At 70.7% G+C, this 27,050-nt stretch overlaps 3 protein-coding genes across 3 annotated transcripts; 2 read left to right on the top strand and 1 right to left on the bottom strand.

The window, feature by feature from the left end:
• Positions 1–274: 274 nt before the first annotated feature.
• BAZ2A (bromodomain adjacent to zinc finger domain 2A) lies at positions 275–13,253 on the top strand. The gene is given in 43 exon segments (XM_055792396.1): positions 275–630; positions 1,767–1,904; positions 2,429–2,622; positions 2,625–2,690; positions 2,692–3,019; positions 3,474–3,650; positions 4,208–4,411; positions 4,801–5,016; positions 5,095–5,155; positions 5,231–5,339; positions 5,525–5,626; positions 5,709–5,919; positions 6,010–6,071; positions 6,177–6,242; positions 6,326–6,517; positions 6,602–6,856; positions 7,336–7,550; positions 7,667–7,701; positions 7,704–7,740; positions 7,857–7,869; positions 7,871–8,020; positions 8,132–8,191; positions 8,274–8,327; positions 8,329–8,410; positions 8,497–8,888; positions 8,891–9,070; positions 9,351–9,426; positions 9,429–9,575; positions 10,159–10,217; positions 10,219–10,315; positions 10,393–10,423; positions 10,425–10,558; positions 10,643–10,925; positions 11,006–11,117; positions 11,119–11,139; positions 11,212–11,232; positions 11,234–11,269; positions 11,272–11,361; positions 11,446–11,672; positions 11,755–11,898; positions 12,954–12,996; positions 12,998–13,046; positions 13,049–13,253. Coding segments are annotated over 43 exon segments (5,442 nt in total). The 5' UTR covers positions 275–425; the 3' UTR covers positions 13,117–13,253.
• Positions 13,254–16,939: 3,686 nt separating this feature from the next.
• Positions 16,940–22,283, bottom strand: RBMS2 (RNA binding motif single stranded interacting protein 2). The gene is given in 14 exon segments (XM_055792238.1): positions 16,940–17,304; positions 17,381–17,458; positions 17,559–17,666; positions 18,253–18,300; positions 18,408–18,638; positions 18,759–18,821; positions 18,824–18,870; positions 18,956–19,035; positions 19,528–19,660; positions 19,663–19,684; positions 19,789–19,880; positions 19,969–20,027; positions 20,149–20,297; positions 22,098–22,283. Coding segments are annotated over 14 exon segments (1,257 nt in total). The 5' UTR covers positions 22,164–22,283; the 3' UTR covers positions 16,940–17,223.
• Positions 22,284–24,034: 1,751 nt separating this feature from the next.
• Positions 24,035–26,950, top strand: LOC106112404 (aquaporin-4). Its single transcript, XM_055792241.1, is given in 6 exon segments — positions 24,035–24,049; positions 25,380–25,445; positions 25,447–25,701; positions 25,770–25,922; positions 25,991–26,071; positions 26,528–26,950. Coding segments are annotated over 6 exon segments (780 nt in total). The 3' UTR covers positions 26,738–26,950.
• Positions 26,951–27,050: the final 100 nt, after the last annotated feature.

Raw genomic sequence — 27,050 nt, 5'->3', positions numbered from 1 at the left:
CTGCTTAATTCCCACCTTCCCAGCTTTGATTTTCCTTTCCCTCCTGGCTGCGCTCCCGCAGCTCCCGGCCCCCTCCCCGTGCCTGGCACACTCCCAGTCCATCCCAGTCTGCGGCACTGACCTGTGGCCGCCACCTGTCTGGTTCTGGCACATCCCTTTGCCGCCTCCTCTGACCTCCAAAAGCCGGGGCAGCAGCGTTCCCGTCCAGCGCATCGCTGGCTGGGGGGGCCCAGAAAGGGGGTTTCTTATTTCAGCCCCCCCATGGCTGGTGTCCCCACCCTGGCCGGGGGCTCCTGGCAGGGGTCGGAGGGCTGTGGCAGCCCCTGGGGGCGGGGGGTGGGGGTGGCTGCAGGGCCACTCCAGGACCTCCGGGAGTGACATGTGTGTGGCAGCCGCGTCACCGCCCATACGGGTTTCTCTGGCGGATGAATCACCGGTGGCCCCGGCCAGCTGGGAGCAGAATCGGTGGCCCCGGCCCCTCCAGCCCCCACTGGGCACCGGCCGAGCTGGGTGAGGGTGTGATGAAATCCCCGCCTGGGTTTCGACACCGGCCGTGCCATGAGCCGCTGCTGGAGCGGCAGCGTTGGCCCTTCTGGAGAGGCCGGTGGAGCCAGCGCCACCTCGGCCATGGTGGGTTCGGCTTGCACGGTGGGATCGGGGGGGCACCAGCTGCAGCAGCACCGTGGGGGGTCCCTGGGGGTCCCCACCGGCACCAGGGTTCCCACCTCAGCTCCTGGGCTTCGGCTCCCCCGCGCCGTCTCCTCCCCTACCCCATGTGCCAGGACCCCCTTGGGCGGCCAGGCAGGGTCCTGTCCCGGGGGTGGCCCCCACCAGGAGCCCTCCTCACAGTTCTCTGGTTTGGGGGGGCGCGGGGGGCTCCAGGGCGGTGAAGGTCACCGGCAGCTCTGCCCATCTCCGGGCTGTGCCGAGCCAGCGCTGGGGCTCCGGCTCCTGCTTGTTCCCAGCTGTGAGGATCCTGCCTCGGGCGGCTGCGCAGAGCATCCCTGGGGCTGTGCCTGGGGAGGGACAGGGCTCGGGGGGTCCCCTCTGGCCTGAGGGGGGGGTCGCAGTTGCGGGGGGGGCACTAGCTGTCACCGCAGAGGCGTTCCTGTGCCAGGAGTGTGGCGTTCCCCAGGGAGCACCGGGCTGTGCCAGGGCCCCGTGGGGTCACAGAGCTGCTGGGGGGGGGGGGGGGGTGTCGGTGCTTCGCTGGGAAATGGGCCCCCGGGGTCCGCCGGAGCTCCCGCGGTCTCACCCTGTGCCAGCCCCTCGGCATGGCTTCGCCGGGGAGCCAAGCGCTTGAGCTGGATGCGGGGAGGAAGCGCGGGCGGGCGGCGAGCAGGGTGCTCTGCGATGGCCGTCCCTGGGGACGCGGAGCGGCGGGGATGCGCTGTGCGCGCGCAGGTGGCAGCTCGTCCTGCTGGGCCCGGGCCAGCTCATGGCAGAGGCGGCAGCGGCTGCGCTAGGGGCCCGGCGAGGGGCATTGCAGTCCCGGGGGGCTTTCACCGTCGCTCCTCGCCCTCCCCGGCCCCGCCACGTTTCCCTTGAGCTCCACGTCGGTGGCTCGCCCTTTGTCTGGGCTGGGGACCCCCGCGCTTCCCCCGGGCTCCCTGCTGGCACTGCCTGGCACGGAGCAGCCCTGGCACGGGAGCCAGAGCATCCCCACCGTTCCTGTGGTGGGCACTGGCAGTGGGTGGCAGGGCCGGGGGCTTGCAGCCCCCATCCCCATCAGTGGTTGACCCTGGTGCCTCTTCTCCCCTTTGCAGAAATGGAAACAAACAACCATTTTAACTTCACTGGCCTTTCCTCTGCACCCGCTGCCTCAGGACCGAAACCCACGCCTGCCTCAGGGGACAGCCCCTTCGCCCACGGCTCCCCGCTCGGCTTCCCCCCGCAAGGGAAAAGTAAGTGCCCCGGCGGGGCCGGCAACAGCCTGGGCTCCTGGAGATAGAGGGGCCATGGCCGGCGGCAGCCCCCCCGCATGCAGGGCTGGGCCGGGGGTCTGTCGTTTGCCCACCGTCGCCTTGGCCTAGAAAACGGCCACGCCGGAGCGGTCTCGCTGTGGATTTGGCCGGTCAGCTGATCCGGCACAGCCCTGCCAAGCGCTCGGCTAATCCCCCGGCATCCTGCGGCTCTCAGCCCAGTGCCGGCGAGGCCCCGTGGCAAAGCCGGTTTCACCGAGCGGGGAGCTGTGCCAGGGGCTCTCAGGGTGGGGGGGGGTGGGGGATGCGACCGCCCGGCTCGGCAGGTGCAGGCAGCAGCCATGCTGGCAGGGGGGGCACCAGCCGGGCAGGGGGGCTCAGCAGCTGCCGGCGCAGGGTCGTCCGTCTGCCCTACATAACCCTCTTGTCCGTTGGTGGCGGGGCCGGGTGTGAAGTGCCCCCGCCGCGCCGCTGACCCGTCTGCCTCTCCTCTGGCTCCCTTGCAGGTCTGAACGGGGGCATGAATGTCCATGGCTTCTCTACTGTATCTCACCCCAGTACTTCAGGGACCTTCACCCCCAGCTCACCGCCCGCTGGCACACAGCCCCTCCGCGCCTACGACTGCCTCTGGGACTACGCGCCGTACCCACCCGCCGGTGGCCTCAAGGACGGCAGCCCCCCCGGCCCCCCCCCCTCTCCGGCCTCGGACAGTTCCCGCTCAATGGTGTCACCGGAGGGTCCCGGCCGGCATCCCCGGGGCACGGCACTGAACCTGAGAGGGGCTGGGCAGGAGTTCTGGGGCAACGGCACCCCCGGCCCCATGGGGCTGAACTTCGACTCGCAGGAGCTGTACGACTCCTTCCATGACCAGAGCTTCGAGCTGATACAGAACGGGCCGGCTGGCTTCTACACGGCCACCCAGCCGTCCCCCATGCTGGGCTCCGGCACCCAGCCCTTCTCGCTGCCGCCGGGTCCCCCGGAGGAGCCGGTCACCGGCGAGAGAGACGTCGATGCCGCAGCCAAAGAGATCCCCGCTGCCATCGCAGAGAACGGGGGTGGGCTGGTGGGCAGCATGGAGCTGGAGGAGGCGCAGCCAGGTAGGAGCCCGGTGCTGCCGGTGCGGGGGGGGCAGAACTCCGGGCTGTGGCACCGTTGGCCCAGTGAGGCGGGTGCTGGGTCCCGAGCTGGGGACAGTGGAGTTGCACATTGCGCTCCCCGGGGGGGGGGGGGTGTCCCAGCCTCTCTGCCCCACTTGCCCCAGGTCCTGGCAGGGGTTTGGCCTGTCAGGGCTTGGAGTCGGTGCTGGGATCTCGTTAAACTGGGCCGGGCACGGCACAGCCCGCGGCGCTGCTGTCGGCAGAGCAGTGTTCACCCTGCGCGGGTGCGTGCACGAGTGCCGGGGGGGGCCGGGTGCCATCGGGGGGCCGGGTGCGGCGGGCAATGGCTCCCGTGCCAGGTGATGCCCCGGCGTGGGGGTGGCTTGGCCCTGGGCTCTTGTCACCGTCGCGTCCCGCTGCCACAGGGTCTGTTTCGGTTGGTTGTTCCCTTTAGACTTGAAGATCTGCAGCTACAACGGGTCTGCCCCTGGTGCGGTGCCGCTCGGGCAGGAGGGGCCTGTCCTGGCCCCTGGCGCCAGCATGGGGGACACGTCGCCCATCGCCCCGCGGCTGGAGGATGCCCACATCCTCAGCGAAGACCCCCTGGAGCCCTTCGAGTCCCTGGCCAGAGGTAGGGCGGCTGCTGCCCCGCTGGGCTTGGGGGGCGGGGGGGGGGGCACGTGGGGGCGGTGGTGGGCAGGAGGGGCAGCTGCCGGTACCCGGGGGAGCGCTGCTCGGCTCCTCGCCGGGGCAGCGGGCGGTGGTGGCGATGGTGATGGCGATGGCGGTGGTGGCGATGGCGGTGGCGGCGGCCTCGGCGGGCAGGCAGCCCTGGGCAGGCAGGGGCGGGCCTGCGTCCCTCCCGCGCCAGCCTCCTCCGCGCTCCCTTGCTTCCCTTCCTTCCCAGCTCCGTGACGAGGCTGTTACTCAGCGCCTGAACTTCCGCGCTGGTGAACATCGCCGCCGCCACCACCACCACCACCACCACCACGGCCATTTTGGGCTCCTCGGCTTCCCAGAGGAGGGGGCGTGGCTGGGGGCGCCGAAACCCCTTAACCCCTCCTCTGCCGGCACCTTTTCACTTCGGGGGGCCCTGCCGCCCCCCGTGCTCGGCCACCCCTCGGCAGCGGAGATGTGGGTCTGCATGCCCCCAGCCCCCATCCTGCTGCTTATCCGCCCCCTCCCCAGACCCCGGCACCGGCGACCTCTACGCGATGGACGACTCGCAGCTGGTGAGCGACAAGTCCCCCCTGGAGGAGCCCCCCGACCTGGCCGGCCTGCGCTGCACCGCCAGCCCCCCCCTCCACGCCGCCGGCCCCTTCAGCCTGCTGCCCGCCAGCCCCCCGCCTGCCCCGCTGCTCACCGCGCCCGGCTCGCCGCCCACCCTGCACGGTATGTGCCACACCGGGACGGGACGGTGCCCCCCACACCGGTTTGGGGCGGGGGATGGGGGGGGGCACCCTGCTGGCCTTGCTCTGCCTCCACAGCTGCTGCAGCATCATTGTGTCCGGGCAGAGTGGGGGTCCCGTGTGTGCGGGTGACTGGTGCCGGTGGGGACCCCACGGGGGATGGACGGGGTGCTGGTGCGGCACCTGCCCCTCGCTGGGCATGAACCCCCGGGGGTGGGGGGGGGGGTGTCCATCCTGTGGGTGGCCCCAGCCAGCTCGGGGAGGGGATGCACAGCCAGGTCCCCCCCGGGACAGGCGGGGGCTGTCTGGCGCCCTGGGCGGAGCAGGAGGCGGCCGTGCTCGGTGGTGACGTCCCTGACCTTGGCTCCGCAGACAGCAGCGTCGACCTGAACAGCAGCGGCCACGCGGCGCTGGAGGACTCGGGGTCCCTGGAGCTCAACCCTCCGCTGGAGCCTGAGTCCCCGGCCCCCTCTGCAGAGGAGGAGGAGGAGGAGGAAGAAACCGCCGACAGCTGTCCGGAGACTACTTCGGTGGCCGCACCAGAAGGAGGGAGCGAGGAGACCGCCCCACTGAGCACCTCGGCAGCAGGTGAGGCCGGGAGCCCCTGTGGGTGCCCCCCCTCCCAGCAGCGTGCCCGAGCCCACCGTCCCATCCCCTCTCCCGCAGGTGATGTCCCCCGCCGGCGCATCGCCACGCAGGAGGAGGTGCGCTTTCCCCTGCAGCACGGGTACGTGGTGCCATCCCCCCCTCCATCCCATCCCGTGGCCCCCCGCGGCTCCGGGCTGAAGCTCCTTGTGCCCAGGTGGAGGCGGGAGGTGCGGATCAAGAAGGGGAACCATCGCTGGCAGGGTGAGACCTGGTACTACGGGCCCTGTGGGAAGAGGATGAAGCAGTTCCCGGAGGTGATCAAGGTAGGGTCCCTGGGGAGAGTGGGGTGGGGGCCAGCCCAGGGTCCTGGTCCCCACCATGGCACCCCCCAAGCTGTGCCAGAGCCACCGCTTGCAGCAGGTGGGTGCTGGTGTGAGCTGGGAGCTGTGGGGCCCGGAGCGCTGACCCCCCCGCCTCACGGCCTTCCTCCTCCTCCTCCTCCTCCTAGTATCTGAGCAGGAACGTGGTGCAGGATGTCCGACGCGAGCACTTCAGCTTCAGCCCCCGCATGCCGGTGGGAGACTTCTACGAGGAGCGGGACACGCCAGAGGTGGGTCTGGGGGTGGCTGAGCTGCCCTGTGTCCCCTGCCCCAGCGCTGCGCTGCGGGCCGTGACGCGGGTTTGTGCCGCAGGGTCTGCAGTGGGTGCAGCTGAGCCCCGAGGAGATCCCCTCGCGCATCCAGGCCATCACGGGCAAGCGCGGGCGGCCCCGCAATGCCGAGAAGGCCAAGCCCAAGGAGCCGCCGGCTGCGAAACGCGGTCGGGGCCGGCCCCCCAAGGTCAAGATGGTCGACTTGCTGAGCAAGACAGACGCACGGCTGCTGAAGAGGCTGGAAGCCCAAGGTACCCCCTCCCCACCCCCGCCCTCGCAGCCTGGCTCTGCTGGGACCCCAGGGGCTGTTCCATTGCCACCCTCCCTCTCCGCTCCCGTAGAGGTGCTCAGCGACGAGGACAAGCTGAAAATGAGCAAAATCAAGAAGAAAATGAGGCGGAAGGTACGAGCAGCCATGCGGGGCTCTGAGGCCCATCCAGGTCTGGGGTGGGGGCTTCCCCGGTGCGGGGCAGCCCCCGGGTCCCTGAGCTGCTCTCGTCCCTCCCAGGCCAAGAACAAGCAGAAGCAGGAGGCCAAAGCCCCCAGAGCGAAGGAGGCCAAGAAGAAGTCCAAGGTGAGTCTGCGGGTACGAGGGGGCTGGGAAGGGGGGGGGGAGATGGAGCCGCTCCGGCCACATGTCGTGGGGGCTGTCCCCAGGCCAAGGAGAAGAAGGGCAAACCGGAGAAGGGCAAGGACAAAGCGCGGCCCAAGGAGAAGAAGGGCAAAGGGGCTCGCAAGGCGGACAAGGGGCTGCTGGCCCAGCGGCGCCTGGAGGAACGGCGGCGGCAGCAGCTCATCCTGGAGGAGATGAAGAAGCCCACGGAGGACATGTGCCTGGGGGATCACCAGGTGGGCTGGGGCGCAGGGGGCTCCGCTGGGCCGAGCCTGCCCGGTGCCCTGCCAGCCCTGACCTCCCCCTCTCCTTCCCTGCAGCCCCTGCCAGCCTTCTCCCGCATCCCGGGCCTCATCCTGCCCAGCCGCGCCTTCTCCAACTGCCTGACAGTGGTGGAGTTCCTGCAGAGCTACGGCAAGGTCCTGGGTTTCGACCCGGCCAAGGACGTGCCCAGCCTGTGCGCGCTGCAGGAGGGGCTGCTGGGGGTGGGCGACAGCGCGGGGGAGGTGCAGGACCTGCTGGTGCGGCTGCTGCAGGCTGCGCTCTACGACCCCGGCCTGCCACCGTACTGCCAGGTGAGCCGGCCCCCCCGGCCCCGGCCCCAGCCCCGGCCCCGTCCCGGTCCCCGTCCCCTGCCCCGTCCCCGTCCCCTGCCCCGTCCCCTGCCCTGTCCCCTGCCCCCATCCCTTGCCCCCACCCCGCCCCACCCCCTGCCCCCTGCCCCTACCCCATCCCCATACCCCTGCCCCATCCCTGGCCCCACTGCCTGCCCCCCTGCCCCGGCCATCAGTGACAGCGCCTGCGAGGCCTCAGCTGCTGCAGGCTCAGGACAGGGGGCCCAGGCTGGAAGTGCTGCTCTTGCTGCACCTCTCCCTGTGCCCAGCCAGCAGCCCTGCCTGGCTCTCCCCACCTCCCTGGGACACCCCTGCGCCCCCCACTTGCGCTGTGCCTGCACCCTCCTTGCACTGCGCTTGTCCCCCGCCCTGCGCTGCACTGTGCCCCCCATGGGGGCAGGAACAGGAGTCCCTGAACCCCCCACCTCTGCTCTGCCCAGTCCCTGAAGATCCTGGGGGAAAAGGTGTCGGAGATCAGCCTGAACCGCGACACCGTCTCCGAGATCCTGCGCTGCTTCCTGACGGCGTACGGGGCGGGCGAGGACCTGTGCGACGGGCTGCGGACCAAGCCCTTCCAGGCGCTGCCTCCGGAGAAGAAAGCCGCCATCCTGGCCTTCCTGGTGAACGAGCTGAACAGCAGCGCTCTCATCATCAAGTGAGCGTGGGTGGGGGGCAAAGGCATCCTCTGATCCCAGCCCCTCCTGCCTGCGGGCATGTCGGTGCCCAGGGTGGGCCCCTCTCCCCGCAGCCACCCCCCCCGTCTCCTTGCAGTGAGATCGACAAGACCCTGGAGAACATGTCCAACTACAGAAGAACAAGTGGATCATCGAGGGCCGGCTGCGCAGGTGGGTGGGTGGGTGGGTGGGTGGGCAGCACCACGTGCCATGTCCTGCTTGTGGCCCCTGGGGAGTGGGGGTGCGCGTGGGGGGCCGCAGCAGACACCCCTGCTGTGTCCCGGCAGGTTGAAGGTGGCCCCTGGCCAAGAAGACGGGCCGTCCGGAGTCAGAGATCACGGGCCTCGAGGACGGACGTCGCCGACGCAGCTCCCGCCTGACAGAGGAGACGGGCCTGGAGATGGAGGAGGAGGAGGAGACCCGCGGGCGGAAATCCCGCAGGGAGGAGGAGGTGGGTGGCTGTGGGGTGGGCGGCTTGCTGTGGGGACGGAGGTGGGGATGCTGCCCTTGGGGTCTGCTCCCCTCCAGCCCTTCCCTGACAGGTCCTGTCCCTTTTTCCCAGGCCGAAACATCCGCATCCAGCATCCCGGAGCTTGAGAGGCAGATTGAGAAGCTGGCCAAGGTGAGCGGGCGGTGGAGGGCTGGGGGCTCGCCCCCCACTGCGGGGCTGCAGAGCCCGTCACCGCCCCGCGCTCTCCCCACAGAGGCAGATGTTCTTCCGCAAGAAGCTGCTCCATTCCTCGCAGACGCTGCGGGCGGGCTTCTCTGGGCCAGGACCGGTACCGGCGGCGGTACTGGGTCCTGCCCCACCTGGGCGGCATCTTCGTGGAGGGCGCAGAGGGTGAGCTGGGAAAGGGGCTCCAGGGGGGCGCATCTCCCAGCCAGGGGAGGACCCCGCATCTCACCTCCTCCTCCTGCCCTTGCAAGCGGCTGAGCCGGCACCCCCAGGAGCCCCCGGAGGAGAAGGCATCCCCCCCGTCCCCCCAGTGAAGGAGGAGCCGGTGGATGTGCCCATTCCCAGCCGGACGAACTGCACGGCCTCACGCTCCCCGTGGCCGGCCCCGAAAGAGCAAAGAGGAGCTGCTGCAGCACTGCGGACCCAGGCCCCACCCCGGTCAACGGGGTCCTGGAGGAGCCGGTGCCCCTGGGGGCAGAGCCAGCACGACCTCAGCCAGTCCGCCTTCCTCTCCTGGCTGAGCCAGACGCAGTCGTCCCTGCTCAAGGACTCCGTCCTCACGCCGGACAGCAGCCCCGGCCAGGGGGACGTGGGGGGGCTCCCGCCGCTCGAGGCCCCGTTGGACCCCGCGGAGGAGAGGAGGAGGAGGAGGAGAGTGCCCCAGAGGCCGCGGGAAAGCGGGGGCCCTGGTTTAACCTGCTGCCCCGGCTGCCCTGCGATGACCGAGCCCCCCTCGCTACCTCCTCCACCGAGCCCTCGCCGCGAGCCGCCGTGCAGCCCCGCAGCCAGCCCCGCGGCGAGCTGCCCAGGGGCTTGGCCAGGCAGGTACGTCCTGGGGTGCAGCCGGGGCGGTGGGGGGCTGTGCCCAGTATTTCCACCCCGGCCTGGGGGGGGACTGGGAAGGGGAGGGGGTCCCCCGGGCAGCTGAGGAGAGCAGGGTGGGACCCTCTGGGCGCTGGGAGGTGGTGCTGTCCTCGTGGCGGCACGCTGGGAGCTCAGTCCTGCTGCCCCCAACCCCCAACCCTCGGGCTGAGCCCGTGAGATGGGGTCGGGGGCTCGGGGTGGGTACGCCCCTGCCCCTTCTGACGTGCTGCATCCCCACCAGCTGAACGGCCTCCCCACGGACGACCCCGTGGCTCCCCTGCTCGCTTCCACACCGGTGCACGCTGGCGCCAGGCCCACGGTGCCTGCCCCAGGAGCCGGGGAAGCCTGGAGAAGCCCCAGGACCTGCCGGGGCAGCCCAAGCGTCGAGGGCGACCCCCTACCAAATTCTTCAAGCAGATAGAACAGAAGTACTTGACCCAGCTGACAGAGCAGCCTGTTCCCCCTGGTGAGAGCCTGGCCCAGCCCCTGGGACCCCCTGGGGCAGGGGGGTGCCCGAGTGCCCGGAGGGGTGCTGGGGGTCCCTTTGTGGCGGGGGGTGCTGGAATCCTCAGAGGGGTGCTGAGGGGACCCCCTGGGACGGGGGGGTGCTGGTGTCCTGGAGGGGTGCTGAGGGACCCCCCAGGATGGGGGGCTGCCGGGGTCCTAGAGGGGTGCTGAGGGTCCTGTTGTGGTGGGGGGGGTGCTGGAGTCCTTGGAGGGGTGCTGAGGGACCCCCTGGGGCGGGGGGTGCCAGTGTCCCCGGAGGGGTTCTGAGGGGACCCCCTTGTGGCGGGGGGGTGCTGGAGTCCTCAGAGGGCTGCCGGGGTCCTGGAGGGGTGCTGAGGGGACCCCTAGGGCAGGGGGTGCCGGTGTCCCAGAGGGGTGCTGAGGGGACCCCTGGGGCGGGGGGTGCCGGTGTCCCGGAGGGGTGCTGAGGGGACCCCTGGGGCGGGGGGTGCCGGTGTCCCGGAGGGGTGCTGAGGGGACACCTGGGGGTGGGGGTGCCGGTGTCCCGGAGGGGTGCTGAGCGCTGCGGTGCTGCCTTGCAGAGATGCAGAGCGGCTGGTGGAGGCTGCAGGACCCCGAGGAGCTGGAGGCCGTGGCTCGGGGCGCTGCACCCGCGGGGCATCCGGGAGAAGGCGCTGCACAAGCACCTCACCAAGCACAAGGAGTTCCTGCGCGAGGTCTGCCTGCGCACCACCACCGGTAAGGGCTGCCCGCCGCCGCCCGGGGTGGGGGGCTGCTGCCTCCCCCTCCCCACTGAGCCACCCTTCCGCCCCCAGACCCCATCTTCCACCCGCGCCCCGAGGCGGCCGGTGCCCGCCGTGTCTCAGGAAGCCCTGGCCCGGTGGTCGGTGATGGACAGAGCCTACGAGACCGACCTCTCCGTCCTGCAGTGGGTGGAGGAGCTGGAGCAGCGCGTGCTGATGGCCGACCTGCAGATCCGGGTAGGAACCGGCCCGGACACCGTGGTGGCCCTGGCCACGGCCACGGCGTGTGGGGAGCCCACCCTGAGCCCCTCTTCTCTCCCAGGCTGGACGTGCCCCAGCCCCGACTCGACGCGGGACGACCTGCAGTACTGCGAGCACAAAGTGGAGCCCTTGGAGGACATCACTGTCCGGAGCCGGCGGGACGGGCTGCCGCTGTGCCGGGAGCGCACCAACCCGCTGGACCTGGCGGTGCTGCGGTTGGCGGCGCTGGAGCAGAACGTGGAGCGGCGCTACCTGAAGGAGCCGCTTTGGCCCCTGCACGAGGTGGTGGTGGAAAAAGCGGTGCTGAGCGGCCCCGAGGAGCTGAGCCTGGGCCCCACTGAGATGTGAGCCCCGCATGCCCCCCACCCTGGCTGTGCCGCCGGGCCGCGAGCGGCTCCGGCTGAGCGCCGGTTTCCCACCGCAGAGCCTACGAGATCACCCCGCGGGTGCGGACGTGGCGGCAGACGCTGGAGCGGTGCCGCAGCGCAGCCCAGGTCTCCCTCTGCATCTACCAGCTGGAGAAGTCCATCGCCTGGGGAGAAATCTGTCAACAGGGTGGTGAGTGCCTGTGCCGGGCTGGGCCGGGGCCGGGGCCCCCCACCCCGGCGTGGCTGAGCCCCCTCCCCGCAGACCTGCCTGGTGTGCCGGCGCGGGGGACGACGACGAGCACCTGCTGCTGTGTGATGGCCTGCGACCGCAGGCTGCCACCTCTACTGCCACCGGCCCAAGATGACGGAGGTGCCCGAGGGCGACTGGTTCTGTTCCGTCTGCGTCTCCCAGGTAGGGCGCGGGGGGCAGCCCCCCACCCGCCATGGCCGGCGGTGACCCCCCTCCCCAGCGGTGACCCCCATCCCCTCCCCGCAGGCAGGGGAGTACCGGGACCCCGTCTCACCCCGGCGAGGGAAGAAACGGAAACGGGGGCGTCTCTTCTCGGGGGGCCTCGCAGAGGAGGAGGAGAGCCTACGGCGCCGGCCGGCCTCCACGCCGCCGAGGGGCTGCCCGTACCCCCGCTACGCGGGCGAGGGGCTGTCCCCAGCCAAGCGGAGGGGCGCGACACTGCGGGGCCAGCCCAGCGACCTGACCTTCTGCGAGTGAGTGTGGGTGGGCGGTGGGGGGCCGGGGCTGCGTCCTCGGGGGCTCCCCCTGACCCTGCTGTCCCCCTGGCTCCTCCAGGATCATCCTGATGGAGATGAGATCGCACGAGGATGCGTGGCCCTTCTGGAGCCCGTCAACCCCCGCCTGGTCCCCGGCTTACCGCAAGATCATCAAGAACCCCATGGACTTCGCCACTATGCGCACGCGGCTGCTCCGGGGCGGGTGAGTGGGTGGTCTGAGTGGGCTTGGGGGGGGCGTGGGAGGGCTGGGGGGGGTCTTTGGGTGTTAGTAGGTATCCCAGGGGCATCCCTTGCAGGTGGGGGGGGGGTCCTTTGGGGGTCAGTAGGTATCCCAGGGGCATCCCTTGCAGGTTGGGTGGGGTCTTTGGGGTGTCAGTAGGTATCCCAGGGGCATCCCTTGCAGGTTGGGTGGGGGTCTTTGGGGGTCAGTAGGTATCCCAGGGGCATCCCTTGCAGGTTGGGGGGGGTCTTTGGGGGTCAGTAGGTATCCCAGGGGCATCCCTTGCAGGTTGGGGGGGGTCTTTGGGGGTCAGTAGGTATCCCAGGGGCATCCCTTGCAGGTCGGGGGGCATCCCGGGTGGGCTGGAGTGACTCTTGGGGGGCCGGGTGGGAGTGTCCCAGGTGGGCTCGGGAGTTGGTGGGCGTCCTGGGTGGGCTGGGGGGTCTCTTGGGAAGATCCCACAGGGGCCAGTAGGCATCCCAGGTGGGCTGGGGAGCCTAGTGGGCATCCTAGGTGGGCTGGGGGGATCACTTGGGGCCCAGCGGGTGTCCCAGGTGGGTTGGGTGGTGACTCAGGGCTTGGTGGGCATCCTGGGTGAGTTGGGGGCTCTCTTGGGGGCTAGGGAGGGTCCCGCAGGGGCCAGCGGGCATCCCAGATGGGCTGGGGGGGTCCCTCAGAGGCCAGCAGATGGCTTGGGGGTCCCTTGGGTGTCAGTGGGCATCCTGGGTGAGCTTGGGGGTCTCTTGGGGGCTGGGGAGGGTCCCCACGAGGGGTACCTGAGGGAGGCCGGTAGATGTCCCAGATGGGCTGGGGGGTCCTTGGCTGTCAGCGGGTATCCTGGGTGGGCTGGGGGATCCCCGGGGAGCTGGCACGTGTCCCAGGTGGGGTTGGGGGGGGTCCCTTGGGTGTCAGCGGGCAGCCTGGGCGGGCTGGGGGATCACTTGGGGGGTCAGCAGGTGTCCCAGGTGGGCTGGGGGCATCTCTCGGGGTGCGCAGCCCCCCCCCGCCCAGCGCCCCGCCCCCCCCCCCGCCCGCAGGTACTCGAGCTCGGAGGAGTTTGCGGCCGACGCCACGTTGGTGTTTCGACAACTGCCGGACCTTCAACGAGGACGACTCGGCGGTGGGCCGCGCCGGCACGCCATGCGCCGCTTCTTCCAGAGCCGGTGGGAAGAGTTTTTATCAGGGAAAACACGCTACTAACCCGTGAGCGGGGGAGGGGCCGACCCCCTCCCCCCCACCCCCAACCCCATCTCCCCCCCTGCCGGGGCTGGGGGTCCCCCCCGCGCCCCCAAGAACTGACTCCTCTGGAGCTGATCTCGCTGCCTGCTGATCCCGCGCGGGGGGTCCACACACCCCCCCACCCCCGGCTGGCGCAAACGGGCCCCCCACCATGGGCACCCGTGGTCCCTTCTGCCCCCCCTCCCCCCCCCCAAACTACCCAGCCCCCCCCCCTCCCCCCGCCCCTTCCAGCACCACAAACTCACAGACTGTGTAAGCCAAAAAGAAAAAAAAAAGAGGTGTTTTTTTCTTTCTTTCTTTTTAAATTTTCTTTTCGAATTAAGAACAGAAGCAGCCCCTCCCCACCCCCCGCCACTCCCCCCAAACAATCGAGGGAAGCAAATCCCGCCCCCCCCCCATCCCCATCCCCCCCCCCCCTCCCCCGCTGGGAATATTTAATAATAGCAATAGTTCGTAGTGAATGTGTCCGAGCACTCCGTGCAGCGTCTACATGCATTAACGCCAGTAAAGTGGACTTAGCCCCCCCCCCCCCGCCTCGCCACCCCCCCCGGCCGGGACCCCCCGCCCGCGCAGACACTTTACGGGGAGGGGGGGCCCCCGGTGCAGCACCCCCGCTGCCCTCGGACCCCCTGCCCGCGGCCGGGGTGGGTGCCGGCCCCCTCCCCACCTGGCTCCAGGGACCAAACTGGGGAGGGGGGGTGGGGGGGGCCCCGGCAGCCCCTTTCCCTGCCTCCACGTCTCAGGAAGAGCCCGGCCCCCCCCGCGTGTGTCGTCCCCCCCCCTCCTCCCCGGCACGAGGACCCCCGGGGTTGGGCCAGGGGGTCCTGGCCCGCCCCCACACCCCCGACTGGGATCCCTCAGGGATGCTACTGCAGGCCCCGGAGGGGGGGGTGGGGTCCGCCCCCCCCGCCCCCCCAACATGGACTTGAAGCCTCAGGCGGGTGTTTGCCCCAGCCCCTGCCGGGGTGCGGGGGGGTTGCACTGGGGGGGGAGGGGGCCCTCCCCGGCTGGTGGGGGCCCGAGCTGGAGCAGGGCAGGGGCCCCCTCCTCTTGCCCCTGGGACCCCCCCCCCACCTCCATGCGGTGGGTGGCCAGGGTGGGGGCCACGGGCCCCCCAGCTCCCCCCAGCCAGGATATTACGGGTACTCGCTCTGGGGGTTCGGGGGGCCGGGGGGGGGCCCCGGGCACATCCCCCCCCGCCCCACCGAGCACTGAAAACAACTCACCTACCTGGGCAGGAGGGGGCCCCGGCCGCGCCCCCCGCCCCCCCCCTCTCAAAGTAGCCTTTTTTCTATCAGATAACCTCAGAAACTTTTTATTTTATTTTATTTTTTTGCTTTGAAATAAGAGGGTGGATTTGAAGTCTATTTGAACTGACTTTATATTACGCATAAATATTTATATTTTATCTAAATAACTGCGCTGTAACAAACTTTTTTTGTGGTTTGTTTTTTAGTAACGTTTCGGATCCGTCAGGTTTTGGTTTTTTGTTTTATTTTTTCGTCGTGGGAAAGTTTTCGGGAGTCTCCGTATCGTTCTCGTGTTCGTTCAGTTGAAGTTGCCCCCCCCCCCGCCCCCCCCCTCCGGTTTGACACCCCCTCTTCCCACTGTACCCCAAAGCCCCCCCCCCCCCCCCCCCATGGCCGGCACCTGCCCCCCCCCCGCCCCAGGTCCCCACCGGGCCCGGGGGGGGGGGGGGGCTGGGGGTGTTTCTCTTTGGCCCCCCCCCCCCCCAACCCTGGTGCCCCTCAACTGGGGGCTGCAGCATCGCCAGGCGCATCGTGTGTGCCCCCCCCTCCCCCCCCCCCCCTCCCCCCTCCCCGGCTGTGGCCCCTTCCAGCCCGCCGGCCCGCCTTTTCTATAACCAGCCGTGTCGTTTTAGTGACTTTTTGATAATGTACAGGTTTTGTGAATTTAAATTTATTTCTTTCTATATTTTTAGGACCAATCTCATTTTAATAAGGGTGAGAGGGGGGAGGGCCGGCTGTAGCCCCCCCCCTCTCCGCTGCCTGTCGATGTCCCCACGAGCTGTAGGACCCCGCGTGTCGCGTTCGAGAATAAACAACTCACGTTTGATAGACACCCGCTGGTCCGAGCCCTCTGTGAGCAGGGGGGGGCTATGGGGGGGGGCGGGGGGGGGGGTTTGGGGGACCCTGAGCTGCGGGGGGCTGCGATAACACCCCCCCACCTTGGCGTTGTTCCCCATTTTCCCCCATACGACAGATGCATTTGCTTTTCTTGCCTTTTTATTTAAAAACAAAAAAAAAACCAAAAAAAAACAAAACCACAACCTCGAAGGTGGGGGAGCTGTCGGGGGGGGGGGAGGGGGGGGGGGAGCTGTTGGGGGGGGGGGGGGGAGCTGTCGGGGAGGGGGCCGAGCGCGGAAGCAGGAGGAAGAAATACAAAACTAGAAACCTCTCGAGATTTTAAAAAAAAGCAACTTAAAAACCTGTACAAAATGCGCTACTTATAAATTAAAAGGGGGGCAGGAGGGGGCCGGGGGGGGGGGGCCTCGGCTTCTCCTCTGCAGCTTGAGCCCCCCCCCAGGACCAGGGGGACCCCAGGGCTCAGCCCCCACCCCCCAGCAGCGCGGGGTTGGGGCTCAGCGTGGGGGTCCCAGTCCCCCCAGCCCCCCGGGGGGGCCGTCTGCGGGTCTCCCTCTTTGGTTCCTTCCTTGGGGGGGTCCTGTGCCCCCCGACCAAAGGGGCCGTGCCCGGGGGGGGGGGGCCGGGGCAGTAGCAGCAACGGGAGAGGTGGGTGATGGCTGGAAACCGGGGTGGTGGTGTCACCCCAGGTGGGGGGCAAAGGGCCGCAGCCCCCCGCCCCCCCCCGGGCCTGACACCGAGCTGTGGGGTGAGGTAGATGTGTGGCGGGGGGTCCCCGCTGCCCCGGGGGGGGGGGGGGGGGGGGGGCTGGGGACTCCGCTGCACTGGCGGGGCGGGGAGGCTGGAAGAACCAGGAGGCCCTGGGCAGAGCTGGCACGGGGGGGGGGGGGGCACAGCCGGCCCAGAGCTGGAAGCAAGTGGGGGGGCTGCCCCCCGCTTTGCGGAGGGACGGACAGACAGACAGACCCACGGCGTGGGGTCGCGAAGCCGGGGGGCGCCGGGGCAGCTCAGCCCCCCCCCCCCCTCCCCCCCAGCGACTCCCTCAGTCTTTGGTTGCAAGAGCCGCCCCTGCGGGACCCCCCCCTCCTTGATTGTCGCTGCGTGGGGGCAGGGGGGGGGCAGCGCAGGGGCCGGGGGCCGCGGCACCCCTGGGCGCGGGGGACTCTAAGTGCCTGGGTGACCCCTGGGGCGCCCGTCGCCCGTGGAAGTGTGTGGGGGGGGTTATTGCACTTGTCCTGCCCCCCCGGGCCAGGGTGGGGGGCAGGCATGCAGAGCCCCGGCCCGCGCCCACGGGGGCAGGAATGGCTGCGGGGGGGGGAAGGGGGGGGGGGGGGGGGGGGGGGGGGGGGGGAGGGCAGCACCCCCGGCCCTGCGGGGGGGCTGGTGCCCGGAGACTGGACCCCATGGGGGCAGGGGGGGGTCCGCCATCGCCCCCCCCGCCCCGGTCCCCAAGCCGGGGGCACCGGCCAGACCGGGCAGCAGAAGGCACAGGGGGCACCGCGGCTGGGGGGGGGCTGGCGTGGGCCGCGGGCCCTGGAAGCACAAGGGGGGTGGCCGGGGACCCCCGGCCCCCCTGGGGCGGCGTTTGTCATCTTTTCCTTTTTTTTTTTTCCTTCTTTTTCCTTTTTTTTTTTTTTTTTTTTTCTTTTAGTTTTTAGAAAAGCAGGAGGAAAAAAAAGCCCTCCGGGGGGGGGGGAGGGGGGGGGGGGGGGCGCCGCCCAGCAGGGGGGGCAGCGAGGCGCCGTGGGAGCAGCGGGACCCCCGGCACGGGGACCACCCCAGGTTCATGGACCCCCGGTCGGGACACGGGTCCATCCCGAGGCGGCAGCAGCGGCAGGGGGGAAGTGGGGGTGGGGGTGGGGGGCAGTGCCGGGTTGGGGGGGTCCCGGCCCAGCCCCTCCTGGCAGCCAGTGGGTCCGGGGTCCCTCCTGCTGCCCCCCTCCCCCCCCCCCCCCCCGCCCCACTACTTGGGGTAGGGGTAGGGGAAGGCGCCGGGCTCAGACGGCGACTCGATGGGGCCGTGGCTCGGCGCGGCGCTGCCGTCCTGCGGGGAGGTGTTAGCGGAGTCTGTGCCCCCCACCCAAAACCCCTGTGCCCCCCCCCAGCCCCCCAGCACTCACCTCCAGGGGGAGGGCAGGTGGCACCGGTGGGTACGGTGGGATGAAGGCTCCAGGGACGGCGGTGGCAGCAGGCAAGTACTGGGGAGAGCGGTGGCATCAGTGGGGTGGGGGGCAGCAGGGGGACATGGCGGGGGGGGGGGGGGCAGGGAAGGGGGGGACCTGGGGGGGGGGTCCTTACCGTGCCGGTGCTGCCCAGCGAGAGGTGGCCAAGCTGCTGGGCCAGGGGGGCCACCACGGAGGGCTGGAGGGGGACGGCGTGGTCCACAGCGGGGGCCAGCACCGCGCCCTGCACGGCTCCGTCAGCCTGGGGACGCGGGGGGGGGGGGGACGGGAACAGGGGACACGGGGGGGGGGGATGGGGGGGGGGAACACGGGGAGGGCACCGGTGCTGCGGAGACCCGGGGCGGGGGACAAGGGCTCCTGGGGGCACAGGGGGACAGGGGACAGGGCCCAGGGACACCCGGGGCTGGGGGCAGGGTGGGGCTGGGGGGCGGGGCTTCAGTGGGGTGCCCTAACACAGTGGGCGGGGCCACGACCCAATTTGGGGCGGGGCTACAATCCAAAGTGGGTGAGGCAATGCCCAAAGTGGGCAGTGCTGTGGCCACAGTGGCCAGGTTGCATCCAAAGTGGGGCGGGGGCTACGGGCACATTGGGGCGGGGTTTAGTCACAATGGGCGTGGCATACCCAAAGTGGGCGGTGCTGTGGCCACAGTGGGAGGGGTGTATCCAAAGTAGGTGGAGCTATGGCCCAAAGTGGGCAGGGGCATAGCTGCACAGGGCGGTGGGGGGGCAGGGTGCTGGAGGGGCGGGGGAGAAGGGCAGGGGCGGGGGTGGGGGCAGGGCGGGGCAGCGGGGGGAGGGGCCGAGCTCACCGTGGGCTGCACGAGGTAGGACTGGTGCATCCAGGCGGGGCCGTGGACCTGCGGCAGCAGCCAGGAGGGAGCGGGTGGGGGCTCTCCCCAGGCCCCCGCCCCTCCCCCCATGGGGTTACCCCACCCCCCCGCCCCGCCCCACCCCCCCCCCGTACCTGGTAGGAGGAGACAGGGGAGGGCAGGTAGGGGGCCAGGGCCGTGGGGGCGATCATCCGGCTGGGGGCCAGGCCGTAGGGCGCCCGGGTAGAACCTGCGGGGCGGCGGGTCAGGGGCTGGGGGGACGCGGCCGGCAGCCCCCACCCCCCGCTGGGGCCTGGGCGGGGGCCCTGGGGCACCCACCCGTTCTGCAGCACAGTTGCAGGGTCATAGGCCAAGGTCACGGTGCCCTGGGGGAGGTGGGGGGGGGGGGGCAAAAGGGTCAGTGCTGCCCTGCAGCCCCTCCAGCAGCCGTGGGGGCTGTCCCCCAGGTGGACCCCCACCCCCTCCCCCCTCCGGCCCCCTCTCACCGCATCGCCGTCCCGCGCCCAGGCTCTCCCGTTGGGCACAAACTTGCCCTGGCTCTGCCGCTTTTCTTCTGCCCCCCGTCCGCGAACTTGCAGAGCAGTGGGTCAGGGGGGGCTGGGGGAGGGGTCGTCAGTGCCACCTGCCGGCCCCCGGCTCCCCCCCAGCCCCATCCCCGCCCCCCAGCACTCCCTCAGCCCACCTGGCACCCCCGGGGGTGTCTTGATGTATTTCCCGTTGAAGTGGGTGATGACGGCCTCGCACTTCTCCGTGGACTCCATCCTGGGGGGAGCGGGGGCTGGGGCGGGGGCCGCGCACTGGGCCCTCCCGGCTGCCCCCCACCCTGGGTAACCCCCCCCCCACCCCACGCAGCCCCCCTTGCTCTGTGCAGCCCCAAGTCCTCCTGGCCCCCCCCTCAGCCCCGTGCAGCCCCCCCGGCTTTGTCCAGCCCCAAGTCCTCCTAGACCCCCCAGCCCCCCCCAGCCCCCCTAGCTCTGTGGAGCCCCTGGTCCTCCTGGGTCCCCCCCCCATGCAGCCCCCCTTAGCCCCCCTAGCTCTGTGCAGCCCCCAAGTCCTCGAAGACCCCCCATCCCCACGTAGCCCCCCTAGCTCTGTGCAGCCCCAAGTCCTCCTGGGCCCCCCCAACCCATGCAGCCCCCCCCAGCTTTGTGCAGCACCAAGTCCTCCTAGCCCCCCCCAGCCCCAGGCATTGCACCACGCACCCCCCCAGCCCCATGTACCCCCCAGCAGAGCCCCCGCCGGGCCCCCCTGTACCGTGCAAAGCCCACACCGCGACTGGCCCCGTGGGGGTCCCGCAGGATGCGGGTCGAGACCACCTGCCCGAAGGGCTTCAGCGCCCTCCAGGCTCCTGCTCGTCCACCCCCCAGCGGCAGGTTCGAGATGTAGAGTTGGTGGGATCCTGTTCCTGTTGCTGGGGGGGAGGGGGGGCATCAGGGGGGCCAGCTGGGCCCGGCAGGGAGCCCAGGGGGCTCTGAGTGTTGGGAGGGGGCGGCCCCCCAAGGGGCTGTGCTGTACCTTGGCCATCTGTGCCTGCACCCCGCTGGCCTTCAGCGCCGTCACAGCTTTCTGGGCCGCAGTGGGGCTGTCGAAGTCGACAAAGCCGTAGCCTAGGGGGGGGGGGAGGGGGGGGGCAGTGGTGAGAGGGGCCCCCAGAGCCCCCAGCCCCCCCCACCTCAGCCCCACAGGCCCCCCAACCTTTGCACTTGTTGGTCGTCTTGTCCAGGATGGCTTTGGTGGAGACGATCTTCCCATAGCTGAGGGAAGGCACGGGGAGGGGTCGGTACCCAGCAGGGCCCCAGCCCCACCCATGCTGGGGGGGCACCGGGCTGGGGGCAGCAGGAACCCCAGCCCTCGAAGGGGTCCGGCCCCACTCACGGCTGACAGAGCTTGACAAGGTCCTGGTCCGTGGTGCCGGGGTGCAGCCCCCGGATGTAGAGGTTGGTCTTGCTGAGCTGGTCCGTGGCCCCCCCGGCAGGGCTGGGGCTGGGGGGGCCCAGCGGCTGCGCCGGCGGCACATAGGGCTGCTGGGGGGGGCGGGGGTCAGCACCTGCCGCAGCTTTGCCACAGCCCCCAGCCCCCCACAGGCCACACGTGGAGATGCTGAGGAGGGGGGCAGCTCCCAGCAGGGCCAAGGCACAGATCGCGGGGCTCCCCCCAGCTATGGGACCCCCCCCCAGGTGACAACCCCCCGGGGGCAGCGCCCATCCCCCAGGCCCCCAGCCAGATGGCTGGGAAACCTCCAGGCCTGATGTTAATGTGAAAAAATTAATCGCCCGCAGCAGCCTCTGTGCCCTGGCCCCCCCTGGGTCCCTGGCCCCCTCCCTGGGTCCTCAGCCCCCCTCCCCAGGGTGGCCCCATGTCCCCCCAGCCCTGTGATGCCCCAAATCCAGGCTCTGCTGCAGTTCAGGGTGTCCAGCCCAGGGGTGCTGGCTGGGGAAGGAGGGGTGACCCCCCCCCCCCCAAACCCCTGCTGCTCACCGGGGACAGGGCTGGGGGTCAGCCGCCACCTGACATCCCCTGGCCAGGATCCACAGACACCCTCAGGGACCCCCCCGGCACAGGTGAGCATGGATGTGCACACACATGTGTTGGTGCACATACATGTGTGTGCACAGCTCACAAGCATGTGCAAGCGTGTGCCAGGGCTGGTCCCTGTGCGCGGGGGGTGGGGGGGTGTATGCGTGCAAGAGCCGGTGCAGGCTGTTACCCCCATGGCAGGGACATTGCTGGGCGCAGAGGTCCGTGCTTGCGCAGGGCACATGTGTGCGTGTTGCACATGCGTGTGCAAGCGTGAACATGTGCCTGTGGGGGCCGCCGTGCCCTGTGTGGGGCCACGAAACCCGTGACCCCCAGCTCAGGGGTCTCTGCTGGGCCTGGGGCCAATGTATCAGGCTGGCGCAGCCCCCCTGGGAGGGAAACTGAGGCACGGGGCAGAGGTGCTGGGGGACAGGACCCCCCTAGGCCAGGCAGGGGGGCTGGGGGTCACCAGGCTGTCCTGCCCTGACCCCTGTCCCAGCAAGGGTGTCCCCCTGACCCCCCCAGCTCCAGGACCATAGCCCCACCACACATGTGCCCCCCCCCCCAGCCAACCCTGGGGAGGGACCAGGGGCTGCCACAGCGAGTGTCACCCCCCCTCGCCCACCCTCCCCCCTGCAGCTGGGGGGACAGGGACGGGACCCTGGGCCCAGCCGCAGAGTGGGGGGGACCCCCACGGTGGGGGCAGCCGGGGTGGGACTCTGGGCCCAGACCTGGGGTGGGGGGTGCTGCAGGGACCCTGAGGCAGGGGGACCTGGGGGGGAACTGCAGGGGCAGGACCCCGGGCCAGGGGGAACCTCAATGTGGGGGGTACCGGGGGAGGGGGGGGTGGTCCCTGAGGGCGGGACTCTGGACCTGGACCCGGGCCCGGGGCGGGGGGTATCGGGGGTGCCCCATGACGAGTCTCCGGGCCGGGGGGGACCCCAAGGCGGGGGGTACCGGGGGCAACCGCGGGGGCGGGACCCTGGACTCGGCCCCAGGGGCGGAGGGGGGGGGGGCGACGACGGGACACGACGACTCCGGGGGCGGGACTCCGGGCCTGGGGGGTTCCCCAGGGCGGTGGGGGGTGGGCCCCAGCCTGGGACTCCGGGCCCAGCCCCGGAGCTGGGCGTAAGGGGGGGGAGCTGGGGGGGGGGGGGGGGGGGGGGGGGAAGACGGGACGGGACCCCAGGGCGGGCGGTACCGGGCCAGGACCCCCGGGCCCAGCCCCGGGGCGGGGTGGGGGTGCCCCGGGCCAGGCCTCCGGGCCCAGCCCGGGGGCGGGGGGGCCCGGGGGGGAACCCCCCTACCTTCTTGCTGCTCTTGTTGTAGGCGAAGGCGGGGAGGCCGGAGCGCGGCGGCACCGAGAGCAGCATTTTCCCGAGCGCGAGGCCGGGGCAGGCCGGGAGCCAGGCGGGCCCGCGCCTGACGTCACGCCCGGGAGCCAGCCTGGAATCCGGGCTGGCACCGCGCGGGCCGGGTCCTAGCGCCGGGCTCGGCCCCGCGCCCCGCCGTACCCCCGCCCCCCGCGGGCGGCGGGGGACCCCAGCCCCCCCCCACACCACCCGGCTGAGGGGAACAGGGGGTGGGGTGCCCCCCGCACGGTGGGACGTTGCCCCCAGCCGAGAGGTCGCCCCGGTTAGTGCGGGAACACACACACACACACACACCCCCACCCCGGTGGAACGTCCTGCCCCCCGCCGCGCCGCGCTGCAGCTCAGCCCCGGGGAGCTACGGTACCGGGCCGAGGGGGGGGGAAAGAAGGGGGGAAACGGGAGGGGAACAACGACAACGACTGTAGGCTGAACCCAGGAGCGTCCCCCCGAGGGTGTCACTGCCCGCCCGGGGACGGGCTGCCCCGGCTCTAGGGACCCCCCCAGAGGGTCTCAGCCCCACGGGACGCGCGGCTCGTTTAAGGGCGCGAGGCCGCGCCCCCGCCGCCATTACCCCTCGGCGGGGCGCGGGCCACGCCCCACCCGCTCGCACCATGGGCGCGGCCATTTTGGAGCCGCCGGTCACGTGGCCCCACCCCGCTGCCCATCAGGCGCCGCCGCCATCTTGGCACCACCTTCCCCCGCCACGTGACGCCGGCCGGCGGCGCCCCCGGCTGAGGGCGCACCGGGGGCCGCCATCTTGGCGCTTCGAGTTCCCCACCCCCCATCCCGCCCGGCAGTGGGGTGGTGTTAAGGGGGGCGGGGGGACAGGAAAGGGGGACCTGGGGCGGCGCCTGGCGGGTCCGTGGGGCAGGATGGGGAATGTTGGGGGTATTGGGGGGGTCTGTGAGGCAGAATCGGGGGTCCTGGGGTTTCTGTGGGGCAGGGGCAGACCTGGGGGTCCCCAGGTGGTCTGTGGGGGGGATACAGTGTCCCCAGGGTGCTGTGGCAGGGGCAGAACAGGGGATGCCACAGGGGTTTGTGGGGCAGGGCAGGGGGTCCCGGCCCAGCTGTGCCCAGCCTGGCACGAGCTCAGCCCTGGGGGCTGGGGGAGCCGCTGCTGCCCCGCTCTGCCCCACACAGACACACTCTGCGCCCCCCAGCCAGCCCCATCGGCCGGGGCGTGGGGCCCACGTGGCTCCGTGTCCGTGCGTCCGCCTGCGTGTCCCAGCGGAGCCGGCCTGTCCCCTTTGTGGCAGCCCTGGGCGCGGATTGTTCTGGCTCTTTGCAGGGCGTCAGCAGGGCCGGGGCCCCCGCGTGCCCCCATGCTGAGCCAGGCCCTTCGGCACCGACCCCGCTGACTCACCCCACGTGCGGGGCCGGGATGCTGAGCTGGCAGGGATGCAGGCGCTGGCTCCCCGCGGGTGGGGACACGGGGGCACCCCTGGCCCAGCACAGCAGGGACGGCCCCAGGCTGTCATCCCTGGCGTGTGAGCAGGGCCAGCTATGGGGGTGGCCCCCCCACTGCGCTGCGGGAAGCCCCCTCCGCTCCCCGCAGCCTTTCATCCCTGCCTTTCATCTCTCAGCCGGGGATGGAGTGCTGGTCGTCGTGGCAACACCCCAAAGTCTGGCAGCTCGTTGCCATGGTACCCAGAGATGCTCTGAGCCCGGTGCCGGACCCCTGCAGCCCCCCAGGGCCGTGCCCCATCCTCAGCCCCCTCCTGCAGCACAAGGGTGCCTTGTGCCAAGCATGGGGCCTTCCCTCCCCACACTGGGGGGATTGGCAGTGCTTGGGGGGGGTGGGGGGGTGGGAGGTGCCCCTGCCCTGGGTGTCCTCCGTGCTCTCCTCCTCTCCTCGGCCCTGCAGCTGCGCCATGGCCATCAGGGAGGTAAGGCCCCGCGAGCTGCGCTGCCCCGGCCCCTTCCCCCTCAGCCCCCTGCTCACCCCCAGAGCCAAGGCCCTGGGGTCCTGCCCTGCGGGGGGGTGGGGGGGAGGGGGGTGAGCAACCCCCTAACTCACAGAGACCCCCGCAGTCTGTCAGCACCCAGCCCATAGCCCTGGCACAACCGTCCCTATGTGCCCCCCGGCCCTGGTGTGGCTCCTGCACCCACCTCTGTGACTATATCCCCCTGTAGCCAGGGTACCCATCTCTGCTGCCATGATGGCCCCGTTGCTGCGGCGCTCCTGTTGCCATGATGAACCCATTGCCAAGATGCCCCCATCACCATGGTACCCTGTTGAGGTGGCACCACATCACCATGGTACCCAGTTGCTGAGGGGTCCCTTCACCCTGTTGCTGAGATGCTGGTTGCTGAGGTGTCTTATTGCTATGGCCCCCCATCACCGAGGCACCCCATGGCTGTGGTACCCAGACACTGAGGCATCCTGGTCCATGGCCCCCCATCTCTGAGGCACCCCGTAGCTGTGGTACCCAGACACTGAGGCATCCTGGTGCATGGTCCCCCATCACTGAGGCATCCCGTAGCTGTGGTACCCAGACACTGAGGCATCCTGGTGCATGGCCCCCCATCTCTGAGGCACTCCGTAGCTGTGGTACCCAGTCACTAAGGCATCTGCTGGCATGGCCCCCCATCTCTGAGGCACCCCATTGCTGTGGTACCCAGACACTGAGGCATCCTGGTCCATGGTCCCCCATCTCTGAGGCACCCCATTGCTGTGGTACCCAGACACTGAGGCATCCTGTCCATGCCCCCCATCTCTGAGGCACCCCGTAGCTGTGGTCCCAGACACTGAGGCATCCTGGTGCATGGTCCCCCATCACTGAGGCACTCTGTAGCTGTGGTACCCAGACACTGAGGCATCCTGGTGCATGGCCCCCCATCTCTGAGGCACCCCGTAGCTGTGGTACCCAGACACTGAGGCATCCTGGTCCATGGTCCCCCATCACTGAGGCACTCTGTAGCTGTGGTACCCAGACACTGAGGCATCCTGGTCCATGGCCCCCATCTCTGAGGCACCCCGTAGCTGTGGTCCCAGACACTGAGGCATCCTGGTGCATGGCCCCCCATCTCTGAGGCACCCCATGGCTGTGGTACCCAGACACTGAGGCATCCTGGTCCATGGCCCCCCATCACCGAGGCCCCTCATTGCCACACCACCTCATCGCCAAGGCACTCTGTCACCAGGGCACCCCATGGCCGTGGCACCCGGTTTCTGTGGTGCCACCAGGGTGATGCCCGACTGCCCTGTGCCCCCAGGAGCTGCGGAGCTGGTGCTTCTGGCAGGGGGTGCTGGTGGAGGCTGTGGCCACGCTCATCTTCGTGGGGAGTGGTGCTGGGCGCCTCAGTGGACCCCAGACCCCTGGCACCAGCGTTGGCCGGGGGTCTGGTGGCAGGGGCGCTGGTCTGCACCCTCAGGGCACCCCAGGCCAACCCGGCGCTCACCCTGGCCCTGCTCTGCACCCGCAAGCTGAGTGCCCTGCGTGGGGCCGCCGGGCTCCTGGCACAGTGCACCGGGGCTGTGCTGGCCTCCGCCATCGCCCGCCTGGCGCTGCCGGATGACACCAGCCTTGTCACCAGGGTGAGTGTCCCCATCCCCGTCCCTGTCCCCATCCCAGCGGTGGCGCTGAGGCCAGGCTGCCATGGCAGGTGAGCGCAGCGGGGACGGCGGGACAAGCCCTGGCCTGGGAGACCTTTGCCACCTTCCAGCTGGCGCTGGCTGCCTTTGCCACCACCGACCAGGTGGCCCCCCAGGGTGGGCTGGCTCTGGGCAGTGCTGTGGCTGCCGGTGCCCTGGCTGCGGTAAGGACCCCCACTCACCCCCTCGGGGCTGCTTGTCCCCAGCTGGCACTGACCCCCCTGTCCCACAGGGGCCGTTCTCGGGGGGCAGCATGAACCCAGCGCGTTCGCTGGGGCCAGCCATCGTCACTGGCATCTGGGATGACCACTGGGTGAGTTGGTGGCACCCCCAGCTCCCCCCCGGAGACCCCAGTGTGGGGATGGGTGCCCCCAGCTGCAGTGTGGGACCCCTGCGATCCCACCCCCACCTCCCCAGGACAGGGTTCCCTGGCTCTTCCTCTCATTTGGATGAGTCCCCTGATGGGACAGGTCACCCCTGGCTCCATCCCCAGTTTGCATCCTCCTGGTCCCTCCATCCCAGCATGGGTCCCCCCCCAGACCCAATCCTTGGGATGGGCTTCCCCCGGTCCCCCCACCCCAAATGTGACCCCCCCATGGCTCCCCATGATGCTGGGAGAAGGTTCCTCCAGTCAGTCCCCAGCACTGGTGTGGGGTCCCCGGTCCACCCATCCCTTGAGCAGCACCCAGCAGCCACCCTGCCCCCGGGGCACCCCGACCCTGTCTGCCCCCCCCCAGGGCACCCCTGACACATGTCCCCCACCCCCCAGGTGTACTGGCTGGGGCCGGTGCTGGGTGCGGTGCTGGCCGGGCTCTCCTACGAGTTCATCTTCGCCCCCGGCGCATCCCGGGAGAAGCTGGGTGCCTGCCTCGCCTGCCAGGACGTGGCACTGGTGGAGACCACCAGCCCATCCCCCTCCTCAGCCTCCACCCGCGGCCACCCAGCCCCCCCGGCTGAGCGAGACCAGGGCACGGCCTGAGCCCCCCAGCCCCCTGCTCCGACCCAGCCCCTGGGAGGTGGCACAGAGGCTCCAGCGCCAGGTCCCCGCCAGACCCCAGCACCTGCCGTGGGGCACGCAGGACACGGTGCCCCCCCCGGCAGGGTGGGGGGTCCATGCACAGATGGCTCCAGCTCCCCCCTCCCCATCCCACCCTCTCCCCACAGGGCGGATTAAAGTTGCCTTTGGGTTGGAGGTGGGTGCGGAGTGTTGCTGTGGGGGACGGGTGAATCTCGATGGCTGCAAGACCCCCACCCTGCACCCTCAGGGCATGGGGACACCCTGCTACCGGGGT

The sequence above is a fragment of the Falco peregrinus genome, chromosome 19 (genome assembly GCF_023634155.1).
Source record: "Falco peregrinus isolate bFalPer1 chromosome 19, bFalPer1.pri, whole genome shotgun sequence".
NCBI lineage: Eukaryota > Metazoa > Chordata > Aves > Falconiformes > Falconidae > Falco > Falco peregrinus.
The sequence above is the reverse complement of the archived record's forward strand: the minus strand, read 5'-3'. Positions and strand labels throughout refer to the sequence as shown.